This window comes from Grus americana, chromosome 24, assembly GCF_028858705.1.
Source record: "Grus americana isolate bGruAme1 chromosome 24, bGruAme1.mat, whole genome shotgun sequence".
In the NCBI taxonomy this organism is placed as follows: domain Eukaryota; kingdom Metazoa; phylum Chordata; class Aves; order Gruiformes; family Gruidae; genus Grus; species Grus americana.
In genome coordinates this window covers 1,105,960-1,124,208 of record NC_072875.1, presented here as the reverse complement: position 1 = coordinate 1,124,208, position 18,249 = coordinate 1,105,960, and the positions used below count along the sequence as shown (strand labels likewise).

Sequence of the window (18,249 nt, the reverse complement as noted above, 5' to 3'; positions counted from 1 at the left end):
GGAGAACAGCAGCTCTGCAAGAGATGTACTGTGTGCAGGGCTGTAGGGGGAACAGGCTGGAGAAAAAGGGGAAGACTTGGCGTGGGAGTTGCAGACCTGCTCGAGAGGATGTGGGATTTGTAGCGTCGTATTCTTGTAGACGCTGGGCTGGACACTGGCGGAGAGAGAGGCCGGGTATGGCTAGGGCCTGGTGGGGAGCCGCAGGTGCATCCTGGCGGCGTCAGCACAGGTCCTGCCTGTCTATAGCTGCACGAGGGGGGAATCTAGGATTCGCTTGCGTGAAGGTGAGCCTCGGCCTGTGGTACAACCTCGTGCGTGGGTACTGGATGGCGAGGCTGAGCATCTGCTTTGTGGCAGTTCAGATTATTCATTTCTGAATGAATAGGGACACGTTACTGAGCTCAGCCCAAAGCCTCTTCCTTAAGCCTGGTAAAAAACGTACAAGTCTGAATAAACCTCTCTGTAATAAATGCATGTAGTTACACAAAGAGAAGGAGTATGAAGTCTAATGTTAAACAACAGAAACCTGTGGTGCTGGAATTGGAAAGGCCTTTATGCGGGGCACTGTGCTCTGAGTTCGTTAAGACTCTCCCTTCCTCCACCTTTTAAAATGCCCGGAAATGGCTATTGCCGGGGGCAGGACACCAGGCCTCTTGGCCTGATGGTGTGATGAGGTGTGCCAGTTGGTTTACTAGCCTGGCTAGGTGTGTTGTTTAATCCATTGTTTTAAGAAATCCTGGTGAGTTGTTAGTGAATGCTAGCATTATTTATAGAATGACCTAGTAAGTGAGCATAGGCAGCCAGAAGTGGGCATAAAATAAAAATCTTCTAACATTTTTCCTGGGATTTTGATTGATCCGCCGACGTTGTTAGTGTTCAGCCCCGAGAATCGAGGCTAGGCTTGACATGGTGGAGTCTAAAGCATGCAGTGCGTTTTATAATGCTGGGTTCGGGGCCCTAAAATTAGTGTCGGGTAAGAGCATCTCCAAAGTTGCCTGCAGTCCTTGGGGAGCGTCACCTCGCCACCTTCTTCCCCTCTGGGAGCAGAGCAAGCAGGGATGATGGGCATACCTCATCTAATTGCCCTGCAGGCTTATGCATTTCAACTTTTCTTTCTCTTTTCCCTGCATTGTTTATGCATGCAGTGTCTGAATCTCCTGCAGTAAATGCTAAAGCAGGCAGAGTAGATGACTTTTTTAAAGACACGTTAAATTATGTTCATGCCAAGAAATCACTTTGTGTTGGCTGCCTCAACAAAAGACACGGTTTTTATAGTTGTGCCTTGCTGTTCTTGTGATGAGCTTTGATCACCTTCTACAGAGAGAGTTTGGGATAAAGAAAAAAAGGCTTTTGAGAAGTACCAGTGCCTTTCTTACAAACATTGAGGGCAAGCATAAGTGCTAATGTGGGAAAGTTAGTTTGAGAACGGAAACGTGATCCTCTTAGAAATAAGTTTAACTCGTAGATACAACTTGCAAGAATACACGTCTTCATTCTTGTGCATGTGATATGGATGTGAATGTCAACCTCTGTTTGACCTCATAGCCTGGTCTGTTCAAAGGAAAAAGTTGGCCTGAAAAAAACTTTGATTACCTTGGTGTTTTGAATTGCAGTGGGATGGGGTTTTTTGGGGGGATACTTCCACAGTTTCCGATCTACATAGTCAAGTCCTTGGCTGTATACCCTCTCCGCCATGATATCACCGACAGAAAAGCCAAGGCTACTGTTGTATTTGTCACAAATTAAAGTAACCTCGTTTAAATATGCACTTCAGTTTTGCTTGTAGGTAGCGTCTGACAGCTCTTAGGTGTAGGCTTAAGTTTTAAAGTCTTAAAGAGTTAGTGGTTCAGCCTGATTTGTACAGGAAGAAAGATTTGGCTCTGAAAAGCCTTTCAGATTTCAGTTAGACTTTAGTCGTACTTATACATGTTTACATGAACGCATCTGAATTAAAAATCTCTATAGTAGTGTAGCAAATTGCCAGGCAGACGTGGTGCTTATGAAACTAGTGGTGAGAAGGGATAAATGAATGGAAAGTGGTGAAAGTGGGTTAGTTTTCTGGGCCAAGTAAATTAAATTAGAGGTGCAAATTAAAAAAAAAAAAATACTTGTTTGTATAAATAAACAAATAAATGTTTGTTGGATGATGTGTTTGCCTTTCAGAAATGTGTGCTGTATCTGTGTGCGTACAGTACACTTGCGACCTGATTCGTTAGTCTGCATAATTAGCTGGTGTTGTCAAAGCATCAATGCATCTCTGTGTTTGGATGTGACTGATGAGTTTCCTATGCAAGTTGATTCTTGTCCAAATATTTTCCCCATAATGTTCTCCATAAGTTGCCTGATATATTCCTGTCTTCCAGATTCTTTTGCTTGAGGTTCCAATTTTTGTCAGTACTAACCGTTCCTCCCGCAGTTGCATGTGGGCACATATAGTATGTGGACATAAAATAGCCCTTTTCATCACTGTGCAGCAGGATGTTCACCTGCAGCTGATTTAGGTGATGTTTATGAGTTTGTGTATGGAATAGAGGTTAAATGTGTCCTTGGAAGCTGAACGTGTTGTCAGATGTCTTGTGAGCCTGCAAGCTTGCAGTGCCCAATGGCGCAGTAAGCAACACAGTAATTTCCTTGCGGTGTCTTGAACCTGGTAAAGTGTATAGATTGGCTCAAGTGGGAGGAACTGCTGTTCATTTGTTTTTATCACGCTTGCTCATCTTATCGCTGTCTTTAGCAAATAAAGCAGTGCTTAGTATGGGAAAACATACGATGTGTTGGCTGCTGAAAACAATTTTTATTTTTTACGCAAAAGCGTGAGATTATGAATCAGTTCTTGCAAATGTGATCTGGACAGCAGATAATGCAGACCACTCAAGTTCATTGCTGTGGATGGTGTTTGAATACGTGGTGGTGTAGTCACGAACCACTCGGGACGAGGTATAAGGGACGTAGCAGAAGAATGGTAGAGTACATGTGGTAAGACATGGAGGAGGAAGACGAGCTTTGAGATAAAGCTTCTCTAAACGGTTTTAGAAACTGAATGGCATCAGTATGCTCTTTAGAGAAATGCCACTGCAGGTCACCTTCGTTGTAAGTAGAAGATAGGCCAAATACCAATTCAGCAGGAGATAAGAGAAGCTTGAGTAGCTTTTCTTTTGCTGTTGGCTTAAGACGAAATGAGATGTGATTTCGATACAGTCAGCTATTTAGCCCTGGAAAAAAGGAAAGAACTATGGCTTTTCAGAACTGTGCTAAAGAGGTCTGAGCTGGAAGGGAAAAACTCTTATCTGGCCCAGTAGCACCTGGGAGCTTGTCAGGCCTGGAACTCTGGGACGCTGTCCCCCACCTGAGGCAAGCAGGTAGGTGGTGTCTGTGCCGGGGACTTTCTGTCGGAACAAGAAACGGAGTGCCGTGTCGATGGCTGCAACAAACAGGCTGGCGCTGGCTTTTTGGTGGGTTGGGTTGGGGATGAGCAAAATGGGGAAAATAACGAACCAAGAGGATGGGACAGATAGACAGGAAGCTGAGAGGGAGGGATTCAGGGTGTGTTGGCGGAAACAGCTTGCTAGAGTGGCAGCTGGTCAGTCTGCCGTGAGGGGCCACAATTTCTATAGGTTTGTGTCCTCTGTTAAGTGGCACCATCTGCCCTTCCTCACAAATACTCTGTGTTGTGAAATGAGTGTATTTGCTTACGTATCTTTTTTTTTCCTGAATGCTTCTTCCTTACTTCTACTAACGTGCCTAATCCAACCGTGTAACCTGACTGCAGTGTCTAAAAAACCTTGTGGTTCTTGCTGTGTTTCTCAGGTCATCTATACGTTGTGCCCGTGATAGCGCCCTGTATATAGTGTCGCTGCTTTCCTACTCTAGTTACCCTGCTCCTTTATTTGTGCAAGTCTGGTGAAGCGGTGCCGAAGAGAAATATTTTTAAATCCAGAGATCAGTCAAGGCAAGCTGCAGAATCTTGAGGGGAGAGCTTCAGTTCCAGGTCTAGAAAATCTATGTGGTTTGTTTTTTTTTTTTTCCCCTCAAATGAGTATCTAATATTCTTTCTTCAAAACTGAGAGAAGAAACTGATTTTTGATAATTTTCTCCACTTGCGTTTAGCAAAAGAAAATTGATAAAGTCAATTTTAGGGTTCTTCACAGGCCAATGTCTTAGAATGTTCATGCGAAGCTCAAAATGCTTTGTTTTTCTAAAAAACCAAAAATGTCTCCGTAAAAGGCTTGTTCCTGAGAGAACAAAGCGTAAGCCAGGCAAACTTGGATGAGGTTGGATGGTAGTTTAAAAACATGGATTGCTTGTGTGTGTTGCCATCACACCTAATTGAAAATATTTGCTGGTTTTTTGCTCAATTTCCTTTGCTGTTGCTGGTCTCTGTGGAAGGCAGGGCAGCTTGCGGAGGGGCAGCTGTTCCCAGGGCTGGGAACATTCCTTTAGACGTTGTCATGATGCTGCAAGTGCACACGTAGAGGAATAAGCAAAATGCAACTGTTTTTGTTGCTACTGTGTCGTAAAACAACCAAGTTTGCTCAAGAGGCAGCAGTTCCTAGTTATGTAGCTTTCTTTAAATGCTTATCTTAGCTAATTTTGGTCTACGTGGTAAATAAAGAAGCTCATTCAGTAATAAAATCACAGCAGTTTTGGCCTGTTAACTATTTGAAGTATCTTCATAAGTCACTTCTTGGGAAACATTTATAGAGGCTATGAGAATGAGTGGTTTGCAGAACTTGCTTCTGCCGTGAGGAAATTTTTCTAGTTGATATTGAAGTGTGTTACAGTATTGACATGCAGTGCATCTGCTTCTTCTATAGCTGGATATTTTCAAGGGGTAACAGTCAAACTGTTTCCTATTACAGACAACTGAGAGAAGTGCATACTCTGACGTCTGTGCTTGCTTAATGTGGCTTCCTCATAAGATCTGACTGGGTTTTATTTAGGTTTTAAACCCAATGTGTAATAAACAATTTGTGTTGAAGAAAATATTTTGCTATCCATAGCACAATTCAGCTGCATCTGAGGAGCATATTTAGAACCTGTTCATGCTGCATAGTGAAACTAGTTTTATTCACGGGACGAATGTGTTGACTCAATTCATTGATATGGTTCATTGTACAAAGTTCACGGGCTCCAAGGAGGCTTCAGAAACAATTGGATAAGTCAGCTGTCTGACCATCCATCTCCTTATCTAGACCTCCTAATCCTTGGCAACCTCTTCAAAATGGAGGGGAAACTTTTTGGTAGATTTTTTCCATGTATGCTTGCAGAGGCTTTTTCAGGTACATAATTCTTTTAATGGCAGGTAGATTTTTCTGGTTGAGTTTTGATGCGCTGGGTGCCTTTCTCTTCACCGAAATTGAGTCTTTCTCAGTCAGCTCTTACTAGAGGCACTACTGTAAGTCAGATATAATTGGAGATGTCGCTTAACTTCACAAGGTTCTTTTTGCATATACCCTGAGTGGCAAAGTTAAATGCTAAAGCACTATTTTAGAATAAATTCCTTGTTTACCGTCAGCATTTAAGCGTTTAAGGGAAGTAGGTATTTACGTATGCGTTGTAGGGAACTAGTCAATTCCTCTTGAAGCTTTCACAAGATTCTGTTGATGTACTGCAAAAGGATGTTAGATTGTTCTTTTAATTTTTCCTGTCCACTTCCCTTAAGCTTTGCATTCTGCAGTGCTACGTTGTTCGATACCTGTAATACCCTTATACCTGGCAGTGTCATTAGTTTAGACTTCATTCATGTGCTTGGTATTAAGCAGTCAGATAACATTAATTGTAGTGAAGAACTTTGGGAAACTCTATCTACATTTTTACCAACCTTCCTCTCAAGTTTGATGTAAATAGCAGAAGCTAGAAGCTGTTAGCCAGCCAGCAGTAAGACTAGACCAGCTGCTGGTTCTTAGCTTGTAAACTTCAACTGACCTTGCAACTCCAGAGTTTCAGCCCTTTTTATAACTGAAAGAGCACCGCTAATTTTTCAAATTGCCGCTTTGCCATTATGTCTCCCTATCGTTATCTCAGTCTAGATAACTGAAAATTTTGACTATGGTGGATGGTGAAGTGGCTTCCTTTATCCTCCCCTATCACATAAACTTAAGATAATAAGCTTTTGGCACGTAAGCTCTGTGTTCCCATGTGTTAAAGGCCTATATTAAGTTCAACTTGCATCCCAATTTGTTTGTGTACAACAGTTGCATTGCTTGTGAGTTCTGAACAGGAATATTCTACTTGTTACTTGTGCCTTAACTACATAATACAAAAGAAAGTGCCTAAAAATGCAGTTATTTTATTGATAATCCAATAAATTCACTGTAGATGGCAAAAATTTGGGCTGATAGATTCAGATTCTTAACTTTCAGAATATGTGATCTTGCTGCTAAAAAAATAGAGAACGTGTGGCTTGGAAGGAAGAAAAATGAGATGTTTAGTTGTATGCCAAGTGGAAGACAGGTTGAGGTCATCTAATAACCCTTTAATCTAATTACTAGTATCACTGTGGTTGTGTTGTTTTTTGGTTTTTTTAATAACAACACACAACAAACCCACAGAAATTGTTGTGAAGAATGCCGTTTTGCTATGAGATTCATCTACAGAAGTTAGAAGCAAAGTTGATGCATAACTGGGGATACAAGTTCTTGCGAGCTAAACTTTTACCCAGGCTTCTCTTACCATATCTATTATGTTACAGCTTAGTTCTCATTCTTGCACAGAGAAATTCCTTTGCATTCATTCTTTCTTGATGGTTGTCATTATCCATGAAAGCTGCTGTTCCTCTTAGTCCTTGTATATATCCAAGGAGGAAGAAAAGGAGATTCTTCTAGCACTGTTGCCTTCAAAAGACTTTCAGCCTGGGAACACTTACTGTCATCAGTGATACACGTAGCAGTGGAACTTCCTGTGTGGACATATTTGTCCTGAATATATGCGTCAGTGTGAAAAGTCGCTTTTGCAGCCAAAGTCAGGGCAGCTAGACAGGTAAAGTTCTGCCTATGGGCATCTTCAGAGTCTGAAATGTGTCAGGAAGTACTAGACACATATGTTGGAAGTTACATCCTTGCCATTTACAAACTCCATATTGAATTTTCTTGAATTTTGTTTTTTGAAAATGCATTTGGGGTCAAACGCAGCCTCATGAAATATATTTTTATGTATGTTGGGAGTTTTGTCAGTCCACGTGCACTCAATCCATAGACTTGATTCTTTTACGGTTACTGGGCTCCCTGTCTGTATTTGAGCAACAAATGGAGTTTGAGAGTAAACATTTCAATGTATTGTGGTTGTAAGTAACACTGAATTGTGTTTAAGGAACTGATTGCTACTTGCTACTTTTAAGTTTTCAAAACAGTATTTTCTTTATTAACCATAGGTGGTGCGTTTGTGTCAGAACCCTAAACTGGCGTTGAAGAACAGTCCACCCTATATCCTAGATCTGCTACCTGATACCTACCAGCATCTACGAACCATCCTATCACGCTACGAGGGGAAGATGGAGACCCTGGGAGAAAATGAGTATTTCCGTGTTTTCATGGAGAACTTGATGAAGAAAACCAAGCAGACCATCAGCCTTTTCAAGGAAGGGAAAGAGCGGATGTATGAGGAGAACTCTCAGCCTAGGTAATGGGGAAGAATGTCTTCAAATATTTATGATATAAATTTGCTTTAGTGAACAAGAGCTTGAACCAGTGTCTACTGGTTGATATGTTGTTTTACATAAAAACAGACTTTGAAGAGATTTAAGTCTAAGTGTATAGTTTTAAGTAAGCAATACTTGAGTATATTGAAATCTGAGAGCAGAGTAAGTGTTCAGAACCTGTATAGCCTTAGTTGCTGTGTAGTTCAAGTATGCTAGGTTAATATAAACAATAAAGTGTGCTGTGAAAAGGTTTTGCCATCCTTTGCATTCTCACATAGAGAATATCTTGTGAGAGAGGATGATAAGGTTCAGAATGATGTTTCTGGCAATTTTAGGAAACAATGGAATATTCCGTTACACAGCAAAACAGTCATCCAGACTAAAACTTGTTGTGATTGGTCTTTAGGCTTTACAGAACTTTTTCTGGAAACTGAAACTGTCCAGTATTTCTGGAGGTGAGCGGGGAAGTAATTTTATTTTGTGGGAATTAAACATCTTGCTAAAACCCCATAACTTTCATACACTGGCAACTTCATATTTAACATAGATCAGGGTGTCACACTTGCAAAGTCTTTCATTTTGTTTGGAGGGCGTAGCTGAGATCAAGACATCTTCAAGGTGAACAGCACTTACTAAAAAGGATAGGTGGGGGGTAGAAACTGCAATTGTATCTGAATGTAAGGCTCTCTTGAACAAAATAGTGTGAATTTGATGAGTACTGTACCTGAAAAGGTGCTGCTTTCCTTCATCCAGCTTTAAGGAAAGGAGAGCCAGGGTGATTTAAGAGTAGAATAAAGCTCTGGAAAAGGTTAATCATACATATTTCTCTAGCCGTTGGCAGCAGGTCTAACGGACAGAGAGCATACGTTTGTAACTTTAAGCTTAATTTCAGGATTTTGGAGTAGGTGTTGAATTGGAAAAAAAAAAAAAAAGTGGGGAAAGAAGTAAAAACCACGCAGTGGCTGAACATAATTGCTCTGGGGAGAATATGTTGTTAAGGCCCTGGCCTCTACTTGCTTGAATTACTTGAGGGGAGAGGGGGAGGTTGTGGAAAAGTCCTGGCACATGTTTCTGGTATAATATTGAACTCTATGTAGCATATTCTGTAATATTGAACTCCAACAAAAGACTATGATAGCAGCTCCAGAAGGCATTGTTAATGCTGTTTTATTTTTCACCAATGATGTTGAAGAATGAATTAAGAAATGGCAGTTTCTCTCTGGGTGGTTGTTTAGTATTGTTTCTTTGTGGGATGACAAGACTTACTCTTAGAATTGGTTTGAGGCAGGATTTGAGGAGTGTAAGTACTGCGTCTTCATGTAGTACGCTTGCTTCTTTTAAAAGTCTAGTTATCTGTATGTGGCCTTCAGGAATTGGGTTCAATGTAATGTGTGAACTCAAAAGATAGATGTAATAATATATCTGCGCCCCATCCCCTGGCTTTGGGAGAATGTGGTTACTATAGGCACACTTGGCTTGTTGTGGGTGAGGAAAGGTTTTGGGAAATGCCACTAGCTGGAATTTTCAGAAAGTGTTATAGAGGATAATGGATGTAACAAGTATGGGGAGAAAAGAGTTCATTAGCCTGGGGTATGTTTTGCAGATGAGGCGATACTTAATGGAAAACTGCATTTTTATTTTTTTTTAGCCTTCAGTCAGATCAAAATGAGCACTTTTTACTGTGAATAAATTGATTAAACTGATTAAAAGTAATCTCTGGGTCTTCTGCTAGAACTGGTCATTTTCTTATATCATCATTTGAGATATTAACAACACAGATTATCATTCAAGATTGTGAATGATTTTTTTTTTTTGCAGTGCAGTGGGTTGCTCTTAAAATATTTTGAATAGCATTTATCTTGAAATGCTTTTGTGTGTTGCTCCTATGTAAGAGAGTTGATGTTATTTTCTAGAACACTTAGTACTGCCTCCAGAAGTAGGCTAAAAGGGTGTGTGAAACCCTTTAGAGTGTATCTGTGATATTTGTTCTGGTTAACTGTATATGTGTTGTGATCTGTCCATCATAAATATGGAACATCTGATGAGTAAATGATAGCTGTGTCAATCATAAGTCCAACATCTCACCTCCAGTCCCTTGTTTTTTCAGAGACAAGCAAAGAGAAATAATTCCAGAGAGCTGATCCTCCTAATCAGTTTGTAGTCAAACTAATTGGCAAAAGGGAGTGGGAGAAGTCCAAATTGATAGATGTGAAGTTCAGAAGCAGGATTCCAGCAGAGGCTTGCTTTCTCACAGTGGTCATGGGAGTCTTTGGGGAATTGTGAATTGTACCATTTATGAATAAACAGCTTACCAGGAAGCAACTGTGGTGAGACTTGTAAACATAAGCATAAAATCCAGTGTACTGAATAATCATTTTGTCTTGACTTTTTCTGACTTTTTTTCCTGTTATCCTTGAAGCTTCTTTCTTCCTGTCTTCCAGATTTAGCATTTATTTTGTTTCCTGTTGTGTGTGCTCTTACTTTCCTCCCCCAAATGTCTCTTGATGTAGAGCAAATGCACTATTTTGACATTTGCATAACTAATGTGAAAGCTGTGCAGGTGTTTGCTACTAGCAAACAGACCAGTAATTGGAAAGGACTGAAGTCTCCCTTAGATTGTAGGATCAGAATTGCCTTGATCACTTGAGCATCAACCTTCTATTTTTATTATTTCTGACTTGCTCTTTGTGTATTTCCTCTCAAACTTTTTAGAGATTCTTCAGTGTGTTCATCCAAGGTGGACTAGGGCAGAATCGGAGCACAGCTGCAGAGAGCACCATGTCTTGTAGCTGCTTGTGCTGCTTCACGAGTTCATAATAGCCGCAAGATGTGTGTCATCTAACGTTGAGTGGTTTGGTACAGCGTTTTGTATGTGTTTAGAGCAGACTGTGTAGGAGTATAGTATGGATGCTATTTGGTGTTTGCTGTAAGGCAGGCAGTTTAAAATCCAGTAGTACAAAATAAGATTGCAGTTGCATGTTGAATGCTTAAAGGTGTGTTTGAAGAGAACTCGCGCCTTCATGTAGTCTGTGATTTGGAAACTACAGTAGATGTTTGTGTGCTGTGAACAGGGTTAGAAGAGGCTTGTATGAGCACTCACTGTGCTTACGGATGTGGGTGAAAGTGTGTTCCTTCAGTTTTAAACTGAAATTGCAGTCACAGAGCTGTTAGAAGTGAAGGCAGCTCTCCTGTGTCATACCTTAACCATCAGCGTGCTGAAAGCATCCTCCTGTTGTGGCTAACACCACAGTGTGACGTCCAATGCTCTCAACACTCAATGGCTTCCTTTCTTTTTTTAGGACTGTAACGGCTGTTTTGTCTCTGTAACACTGTGGTTTTGATGTGTAGTTGTTCAGATGAAATTGTTATTCTTGCATAAACTCATAACTGTGACTTTTGTGAAGACAACTTATTTTATTAGGAGAGCTTTAAAGATGCTATTTAAATTCGGCTTTAGCTCACTTCCATATCTGTTTAAAAATTAATGCTGTTGAGGGTGCTTTTAAAGCTATGTATGTACTTCCTGACTAATAAGTACATGCAGTAACTTCTAGTTACTGTTTAAAGACTGAGTTTTAGCAAGTAGATCAGATTCAGCTTGATGACTTCTCTGTAGGTGTGGGGTTTTTAGTGGAGATACTATATTGCTCCTCTGAGTTTTGACAGCTTAGGAGCTTATTTGGGTTGTCCTTGCTAATAGGTAGGTTGGTCTCTCAAAACAAATTATATATTTGGGGATCTGGTAAAATAAAATGGTAACATCTACAAGCTTTGATATTGGAATTAAATAGTATTTAAAGAGTTAATCATTCCAGATATTTTGTCATATGCTTGCAGTAAGGTAAAGGTAAGTCATTCAGTAATTGGTTGGCTGTATTAGCAGGTACTCTTGAAGCTATACACATTTCCAAAGCTGTTGGTTCCTATTCTTTATAGATCTACAGTGCGTTCTAATGAAAAAGGCAATTTGAGACTTGTCACTTGAAGTTTTAAAAACAAACCACGAAAACACTCAAAGGTGAAGTTTGCAGCCTATATAGCTGAAAAGGTGCAATAAAAGAAATTCTGTAGATGGTACGTATCAGGTCTATATGCAGAGGAGAAAGGTACACCTGCTTAGCACTGAGTAGCTTGCTGTGCTACTTGCGGTGGTAAATACGTGACTTCTTTGACTCCGTAAATATTGTGAGTTTTTTGAGTTTACTGTTTAACTAGTGATAACAAAAAATTGGTTGAACATACATATTTTTTTCCTGCAATGTGATGGTTCCATTGATTGATAGTGCCATTAATACTGATGCCACAACTGCTCTGAACATGCCGAACTTACCTAAGCTCTTGATTACAGTTTAATTTAAAGGCTCTGTGGTTATGTTGGAATATTTTTTGTTTCTGTTGCAGAAAGCTTTTACTTCTCCAGACCTTTACTTGCACAGAGGAGCTGTCACTCGTCAGCTTTCCCAACTGCATAAATTACTCATTGAAACAGCTTTTTTCTTTTTCAGTTGTGTATATAGATTATACTTCACATGGAAAAATAGCTTGCTGAACAGTAGACATGGATAGGAATTATCTGTTATTTAGGAAAGGATAAATTAGGCTGAAGAGTTATCTTTCACCAGTGAATCAAATTTACTGATTATGTTAAAACAGTCTATTATGAGGGAAAATTCAGAGAAGTTATTTTCTAAATAAAATCAGACCACTGCAAATGTCTCCACATGCAGATATGTACACTGGAGGGTGGGGGTTAGGTGAAAGGCTGAGGAGAAGTAATTATTCAGGATGTGGACTGGATGTTTAAGAATTAGCACAAGTTATTTCACTAGTTCAGCTTGCATACTTTGGAAAACAAGCTGTTAACAAAACTAACGTATCTGTAGAGGAGAAAATGGGGTTAGGCAGGGAATACAATAAACCCCCTCCATGGAGTTGCAAAAAAGGTTTGGGAGACTAGTCCATATTTAACTGTTGTCTGTCTGGCAATAGTCTTATGGGATGCTGGCTCAGCAGGTTTTCATATTCTCTAGCTCCAAAGTGAACACTTAACTAATTTACACAGGAAAAAGCTACCAATATTTAATGTCTACTGGAAATGACCATGCATATCTCTAAAAGGGAAGGAAGTGCATAAAGAATGACTTGGGGGGGGGTGGTGGTGGAAAGTTGGATTTTTAAAGAGGAAAAGTTGGAAAACACTTGTGCTAAACCATGAACCAGAAAAACCCTCTGGGGGGATGGGGAGGTTAGTGCTCTAATCTTCTATTTTAGAGTGCTTGCACACACTCCTGTCCAGTGAAAAAGAGATAGTATAAAATGTGGAACTCAAATGGTGCATGGTGTGTGTGAGTCCTCTTTCTGTCACTTCCTTCTAATACAGCTAAGACATTTTTAAACAAAACCCACTAGTGTGGAGTCTACATCTGCATTTAAATTAGAACATCTTAAAGAAAAGAACAGGCTCCAAAGCTGCCCACAAGAAAGGTTTCCTTGCCAGGCTTCAGCATATAAACACTAACTAACTGCTTATTACCCAAAAAGAAATTCATTATCATTTAAATGTCGTTGGAGAGAGGAATGTGAATTATTTCGTTTTAATTTGGCTTTAAATTGCTAGTTTAGGGGATAGTTGTGGAACTTAAGTAACACTTAGCATAATTGGCATAAGCTTGCATTTATTTTAGTTTTCTATCAAAAATTGGACTACTGTCTTGAAAATCAATTTATGGACAAATGTAAGCTTTCAGATTATTGCATAATAAGGAAGTAAGATTTTTATTCTTCTTTGCTCTCAGAGCCTATAAAAGCGTAGACTTTCATGGAAGACTATCTCTGTGGACTTGATACTGTGGATGGAAGTGCAAGCGTGTTATTTAGTTTGTAGTAATTATCATTTGAAATGCGGATAGATTTCTTGATGCTGGCAAAAATGTGCTACTGCTACTTGGCAACCGTATCATGTTTCTTGGGTTCTTGCTTGTATATCAAGTGCCAAGATGCCGTGTTTTGGATTTCTGTTGATTTGAAGAAGTCTGCAGTCATGGCCCTTTCAGCCAGAAAACAGATTGTGTTTTGGTGCGGGAAAGTTTTTTCTGAACTACAAGGTAGTGTTGAAAAAAACCATCAACTTGCTACAAGGTACTGAACAAAATTAGGCCAGCTGCTTCCTAACAGTTTGAAGCAATACTTTCTGTGGTGTTAGTTTAGGAACTTGCTGGCTTTGCCCCGTTTCCATCACTGGAAGATGGATCAGATGGCACTCAGTTATGTGCTGCCCATAGCTGGCTTGCTGACTGCTACCCACCTGTAGAAAGGACTGCGAAATTACTGTAGAGGGTAAGTTGGTCATGGTAAGTGAGTAAGGTGTGAGGGGGGTAAAAAATGGAGATCTGTTGCCAAACTACTCAGCAGGTCAGCTATGGGCTTGGCAAGTACTGCCATTAGCTGCAATCCTAGAGTCTGAAGCTTCAACAGCAAGCATCCGCCAGAGTTGTATGTTGTACTGGAGTATATATGTTGCAAAATATCTTGGGTGTAGTATTTTGACAAGATGCAAATGGAGAATGAAGAGAGAGAGCTTACAGATCCTCTGCCAAGGAAACCCCCAGCGGTGTCGCGATACCCAAGACAGTTTTGAGGTGGCTGAAGATCAAGCGTGAAATACAGAATCTTTCTTTATTTGGAAACGGGGCTTCTGTGCTTTGTTTTTCCCTTTAACTGTAGCAAGTAGCCCCTGAAATACAAATTTTTACTCCAGTGCAGAGAGCCCAAATGTAAGTGTAATGAGTAGTGTTGTTCTGAGCAATAAGTTTTGCTGTGTAGTCCCTTGATCTGGTAAAAGAATTAATCTGTTACTGAGGTGAGAGGTTATCCTTTATCTCGTCAATCCTCTGAGTATATGTTGAGCTCTTTAAAGACCACTAATCGTATCAAATGAATTATTCTCTTTAAAGTGGTTTCTATAATATTTGAATCCAGAAAAATAAGTGGATTTCTACCCTCTTAACATTGAAAGAAATCTAGCTTGTTAAAAATATAACAGTAGTGTTTGTGCCTGGAATAATAAGTCCAGATCCTTTAAAGGTCAGTAGGTTGGTGCTTCTGGTCAGCACACTGAACTGTGGTGTCCTTTCTGCTTCAGATCAGTCACGTCCATTTGCATAACAATACAAGTATGCCAAAGTTTTCTGGTCATTTGTGGCCTGCAGTATATTTTGTGTGACACTTTAAACTGATTGCCATGCTCTACTACAGAACTCAAGGTATTTAAATATATATATATATAAAAATAAAAAAAAGTTGAAAAGTGCCAGGATTCAGTAGACTGTAAGGAAACATGTATGTTTCGTGTAATATTTCTGTCCCGTAATATCTAAAGCACCGATAAAGGAATTAGTCTATAGAATTTCTTGCTGCTTTAAAGCTACAACTGGTACCATTTAAAGAATGTAGAATGGAAAGAAATACTGCATACAGGGAACGCGTTTCACTAGTTAACTATTGCATTTTTGGTCATAGACATAATTGGTAAAAAAGGGGGAGGGAGCAGAGGGGAAGCTTCATAGCAATCGCAACTGTTGTACACAGATTTGTAGCAGTTATTAAGCAGGATAAGAGTCTAATGCGGTGGTTGCAGTCATTTCTGACTTGGCTTTGTGGGAGTCAGCTCAGGTGCAGCGTCTCGTGAACATGGCAGTTTAGCTTCCAGGTGCAGTTAGGGGTGGGTTTTGTGCATGAGCAGACATCCTTAGCCAGGCACACTGAGGCCCGCAGCATCCACTGATGCAGACTGGTTCCTCCTCTGCAGAGGAGGTGACGGTGCTACCCTGCATTCGGGTTATTCAAGCGTGCTGTTGAGTATTGTAGTGGAACTGGGATTAGACCTAGAATGGACAGAAACATCTAGTCTTGCAGTTTGTGTTCCCGCTCCCTATTTTGCTGGTTTAGTAAGTGAAGTCTCGAAGTTGCAGAATTAACCAGCTGGTTTTATAGCTCTACAAAAAATGAAAAATTGAAGTTCTTTAAATGAAAAAGTGTTTGGAGCCGAACCTCCTATTAACAAGAGGTGATGAACATGTTATGTGTTCGTTTCCTTTTTCCCAAAGGGTGCCAGGATGAGCTAGTCTACAAAATCAGTGTAGCTGATGCTGTAAAATTCTATAGTACAAGCAATTAATTTGCTGAGTCTAAAATGTCTGGTTTGCTGTTAGTCTGCTGTATTAGTTGTCCTATGGAAGTACTGTAAACATTACAGAGCAGTGGCCCAGCATAGCTTTGTAAGGTGACTTCTGTTGAGCCAGTAATAGTTAAATGGAATTTCATTCACTTCCTGTGTTGCAAGTTTTGTTGAAAGTAGTTCCGCTGTTTCTATTTTTCTGAAGCTGTCTCAGTTATAAAAGACATCTTGGGATCACCTCAAGCATTTCCACTTACTGCTTATATGCGTAGGCTGGAGTTTTTTCTGCATACTCTTCTTATTAACATAACTTCTTGCTAGTGTGGTAGTAGGATATAAGATACAGTTGTGCTTTCTGGAACCAGGCACAGCCACCTATCTGCTGAAACGGAGTCTAACTGCTCGTGTCTGGTGCATAGTTTATAACATCTGAAAAGCAGGTGTTATTATATAACCTCACACTTTCGTGGTTTCTGAAAGGTGCATTTTCCTTGTTGGAGACTTGTTAAAAGAGCTGACTCTTTTTTTAGTTCTTAAATCTTAAAAATATCAAACTGTAAGATGTAAAGTAGTTACAGAAAAAAATAATGTTTGACTATTTGCACAACCCAAGAACTGCAGGTTTGGGTTTTGTTTTGGGGGGGGGTGTGTGTGTGTGTGTTTGGTTTTTCTTAAGTACTGGAGCTTGCATTTACCTGTAGTAGATGCTAAGCTTGTCACTTAAACATTATCTGGTGGTAAGTTTGTAATTCCAAAGTAACCCTGGAAGTGAGAGGGTAGACAACTTGTATTTCCTTAGTTTTAATTTCTTGCAGTAGTACTTAGTAAGTGGATAGTATTCTGCAATAATGAGCATGTGATAAGGAATTGGAAATTCCCTAGCTGTAATTCTAGCTTCCAGCACTTTCTGTCCTTCAGCTGCCTCACCTGTAAAATGAGGTTTTAAAATAAAAAAAAATCTCTCAGAAAATTTAATCTTGATCTCATATTCAGAAGAATGTCAAAGTCCCGAAGGAAGTCTCACCTATCAGTAGGGTTGTTGAGGTGTGATTTACAGAAAAGCAAGCGTTAATTGCTCAACTAGTGAAATAATTGTGGTGTGCTTGCAGCTCTGCATATCAAACTTACATGGAGAGCCACTGGAGACATAAGACTATGATGCCACAGAAGCCATTTTGAACTGTGAGTTTAAAAAAACCACAAGTTTTCAGCAGTGGCAGTGAATAATAGTGCAGCAATTTAGAGTGTGTTGTCCCTCAGTTTAACTGAGCAGTGTCTCATTTCCAAGTGCCCAATTTGTAATTCTTTTACCAAATAAACACAGAATTTCTGAAGAAAGGAAGTGATGCATCTGAGTTGTCCTGGGTGAACGTTTTAATTCTGCAGTTCTGTGAGGACAAAAAGCAATTATCTGCATCATTTGTTCCAGGAGCCTCTGACTTTCAGTCAATGAGTTTAGTGCTAAGGTGTCAGATGTTCCCACATCCTCTGTAATGCTTTTCCCCTTAATTTTCCATTAGAATAAATAGCTATACTTTTTTTAAAAAATGCTCTGTGATCATTCCTCCAGTGTACCGAGACAGCATTTCTTGTTGTGAGCTGCATTTTTGGGTCATGCCCCTTTAAACAGCCAAAATGACATGGAGGGAGAGCCTTCTCTTGTGTTTCGAATAGCACGGTCTTACAGTAGCTTAGGTCCTCTGACTTTGAATTTTTTTACCCTCTTGAATCTTTGTTGACGTGTGATTTTAGCCAGTTTGGCACTGATTTTATGAAGTAGAGCATTTTCTCGAAAGTGTGTTGTAATGAAGTCAGTTGAGTCCTGTTCAGTCCAGCTTAATTTTGTTTTGGGCCTGAGGTGGAGGCGTGGCTGTGTTTGTCTTAGCCTCCTGTGAAGAATCTTTGTTAAACACAGCCTGTTCTTAGAGACGCTGAACATTATTTGTGAAAACCCAGCGTTCACAAGTGTAACTCAAGTCAGTGGGAGTGCAAATACAAAATCCATTTGAAAATATGGTCATATAGAAGAAATATGCACAATAACTTCAGAGAAGTGAAGAATTTCCTAATTGGTCATCTTGTGTTACAGCTCTTAATTCCTCTGTACAGCGATGTTTGTAGCATGCTTTCAGCAGAACAAGCTTTACAGACGTGACAGTATGTGCATGTCAAATTACGGCATGTGAGCCCAATATTGTGACTGAGTCATCCAGTGGAGCAGTCTTCTTGTAATGTGTGAGGAACAAAATTACATTGTGTCGGTTAGCTGTGAAGAAGTTGAGAAATACTGGAAGAAAATGAAAAAAAATCTAGCTGGCAGTGGCAGAAATGGTAGTACTATATCAACATCGCCTTGAGGTAGGACAGGCATTTTAGTCATGAAGTGCATTAGGTGCTGTATGACTCTTGTAACTTGAATTAATTTAACTAATCATGT

At 39.9% G+C, this 18,249-nt stretch overlaps 1 protein-coding gene across 1 annotated transcript in view; it reads left to right on the top strand.

Annotated features, from left to right (window-relative positions):
- CBL (Cbl proto-oncogene) overlaps positions 1-18,249 on the top strand; it is a 44,691-nt gene that overhangs the window by 909 nt on the left and 25,533 nt on the right. The window contains exon 2 of the mRNA XM_054803360.1: positions 7,370-7,617. Coding sequence (XP_054659335.1) covers positions 7,370-7,617 — 248 coding nt within the window. The remainder of the gene's footprint in view (positions 1-7,369; positions 7,618-18,249) is intronic.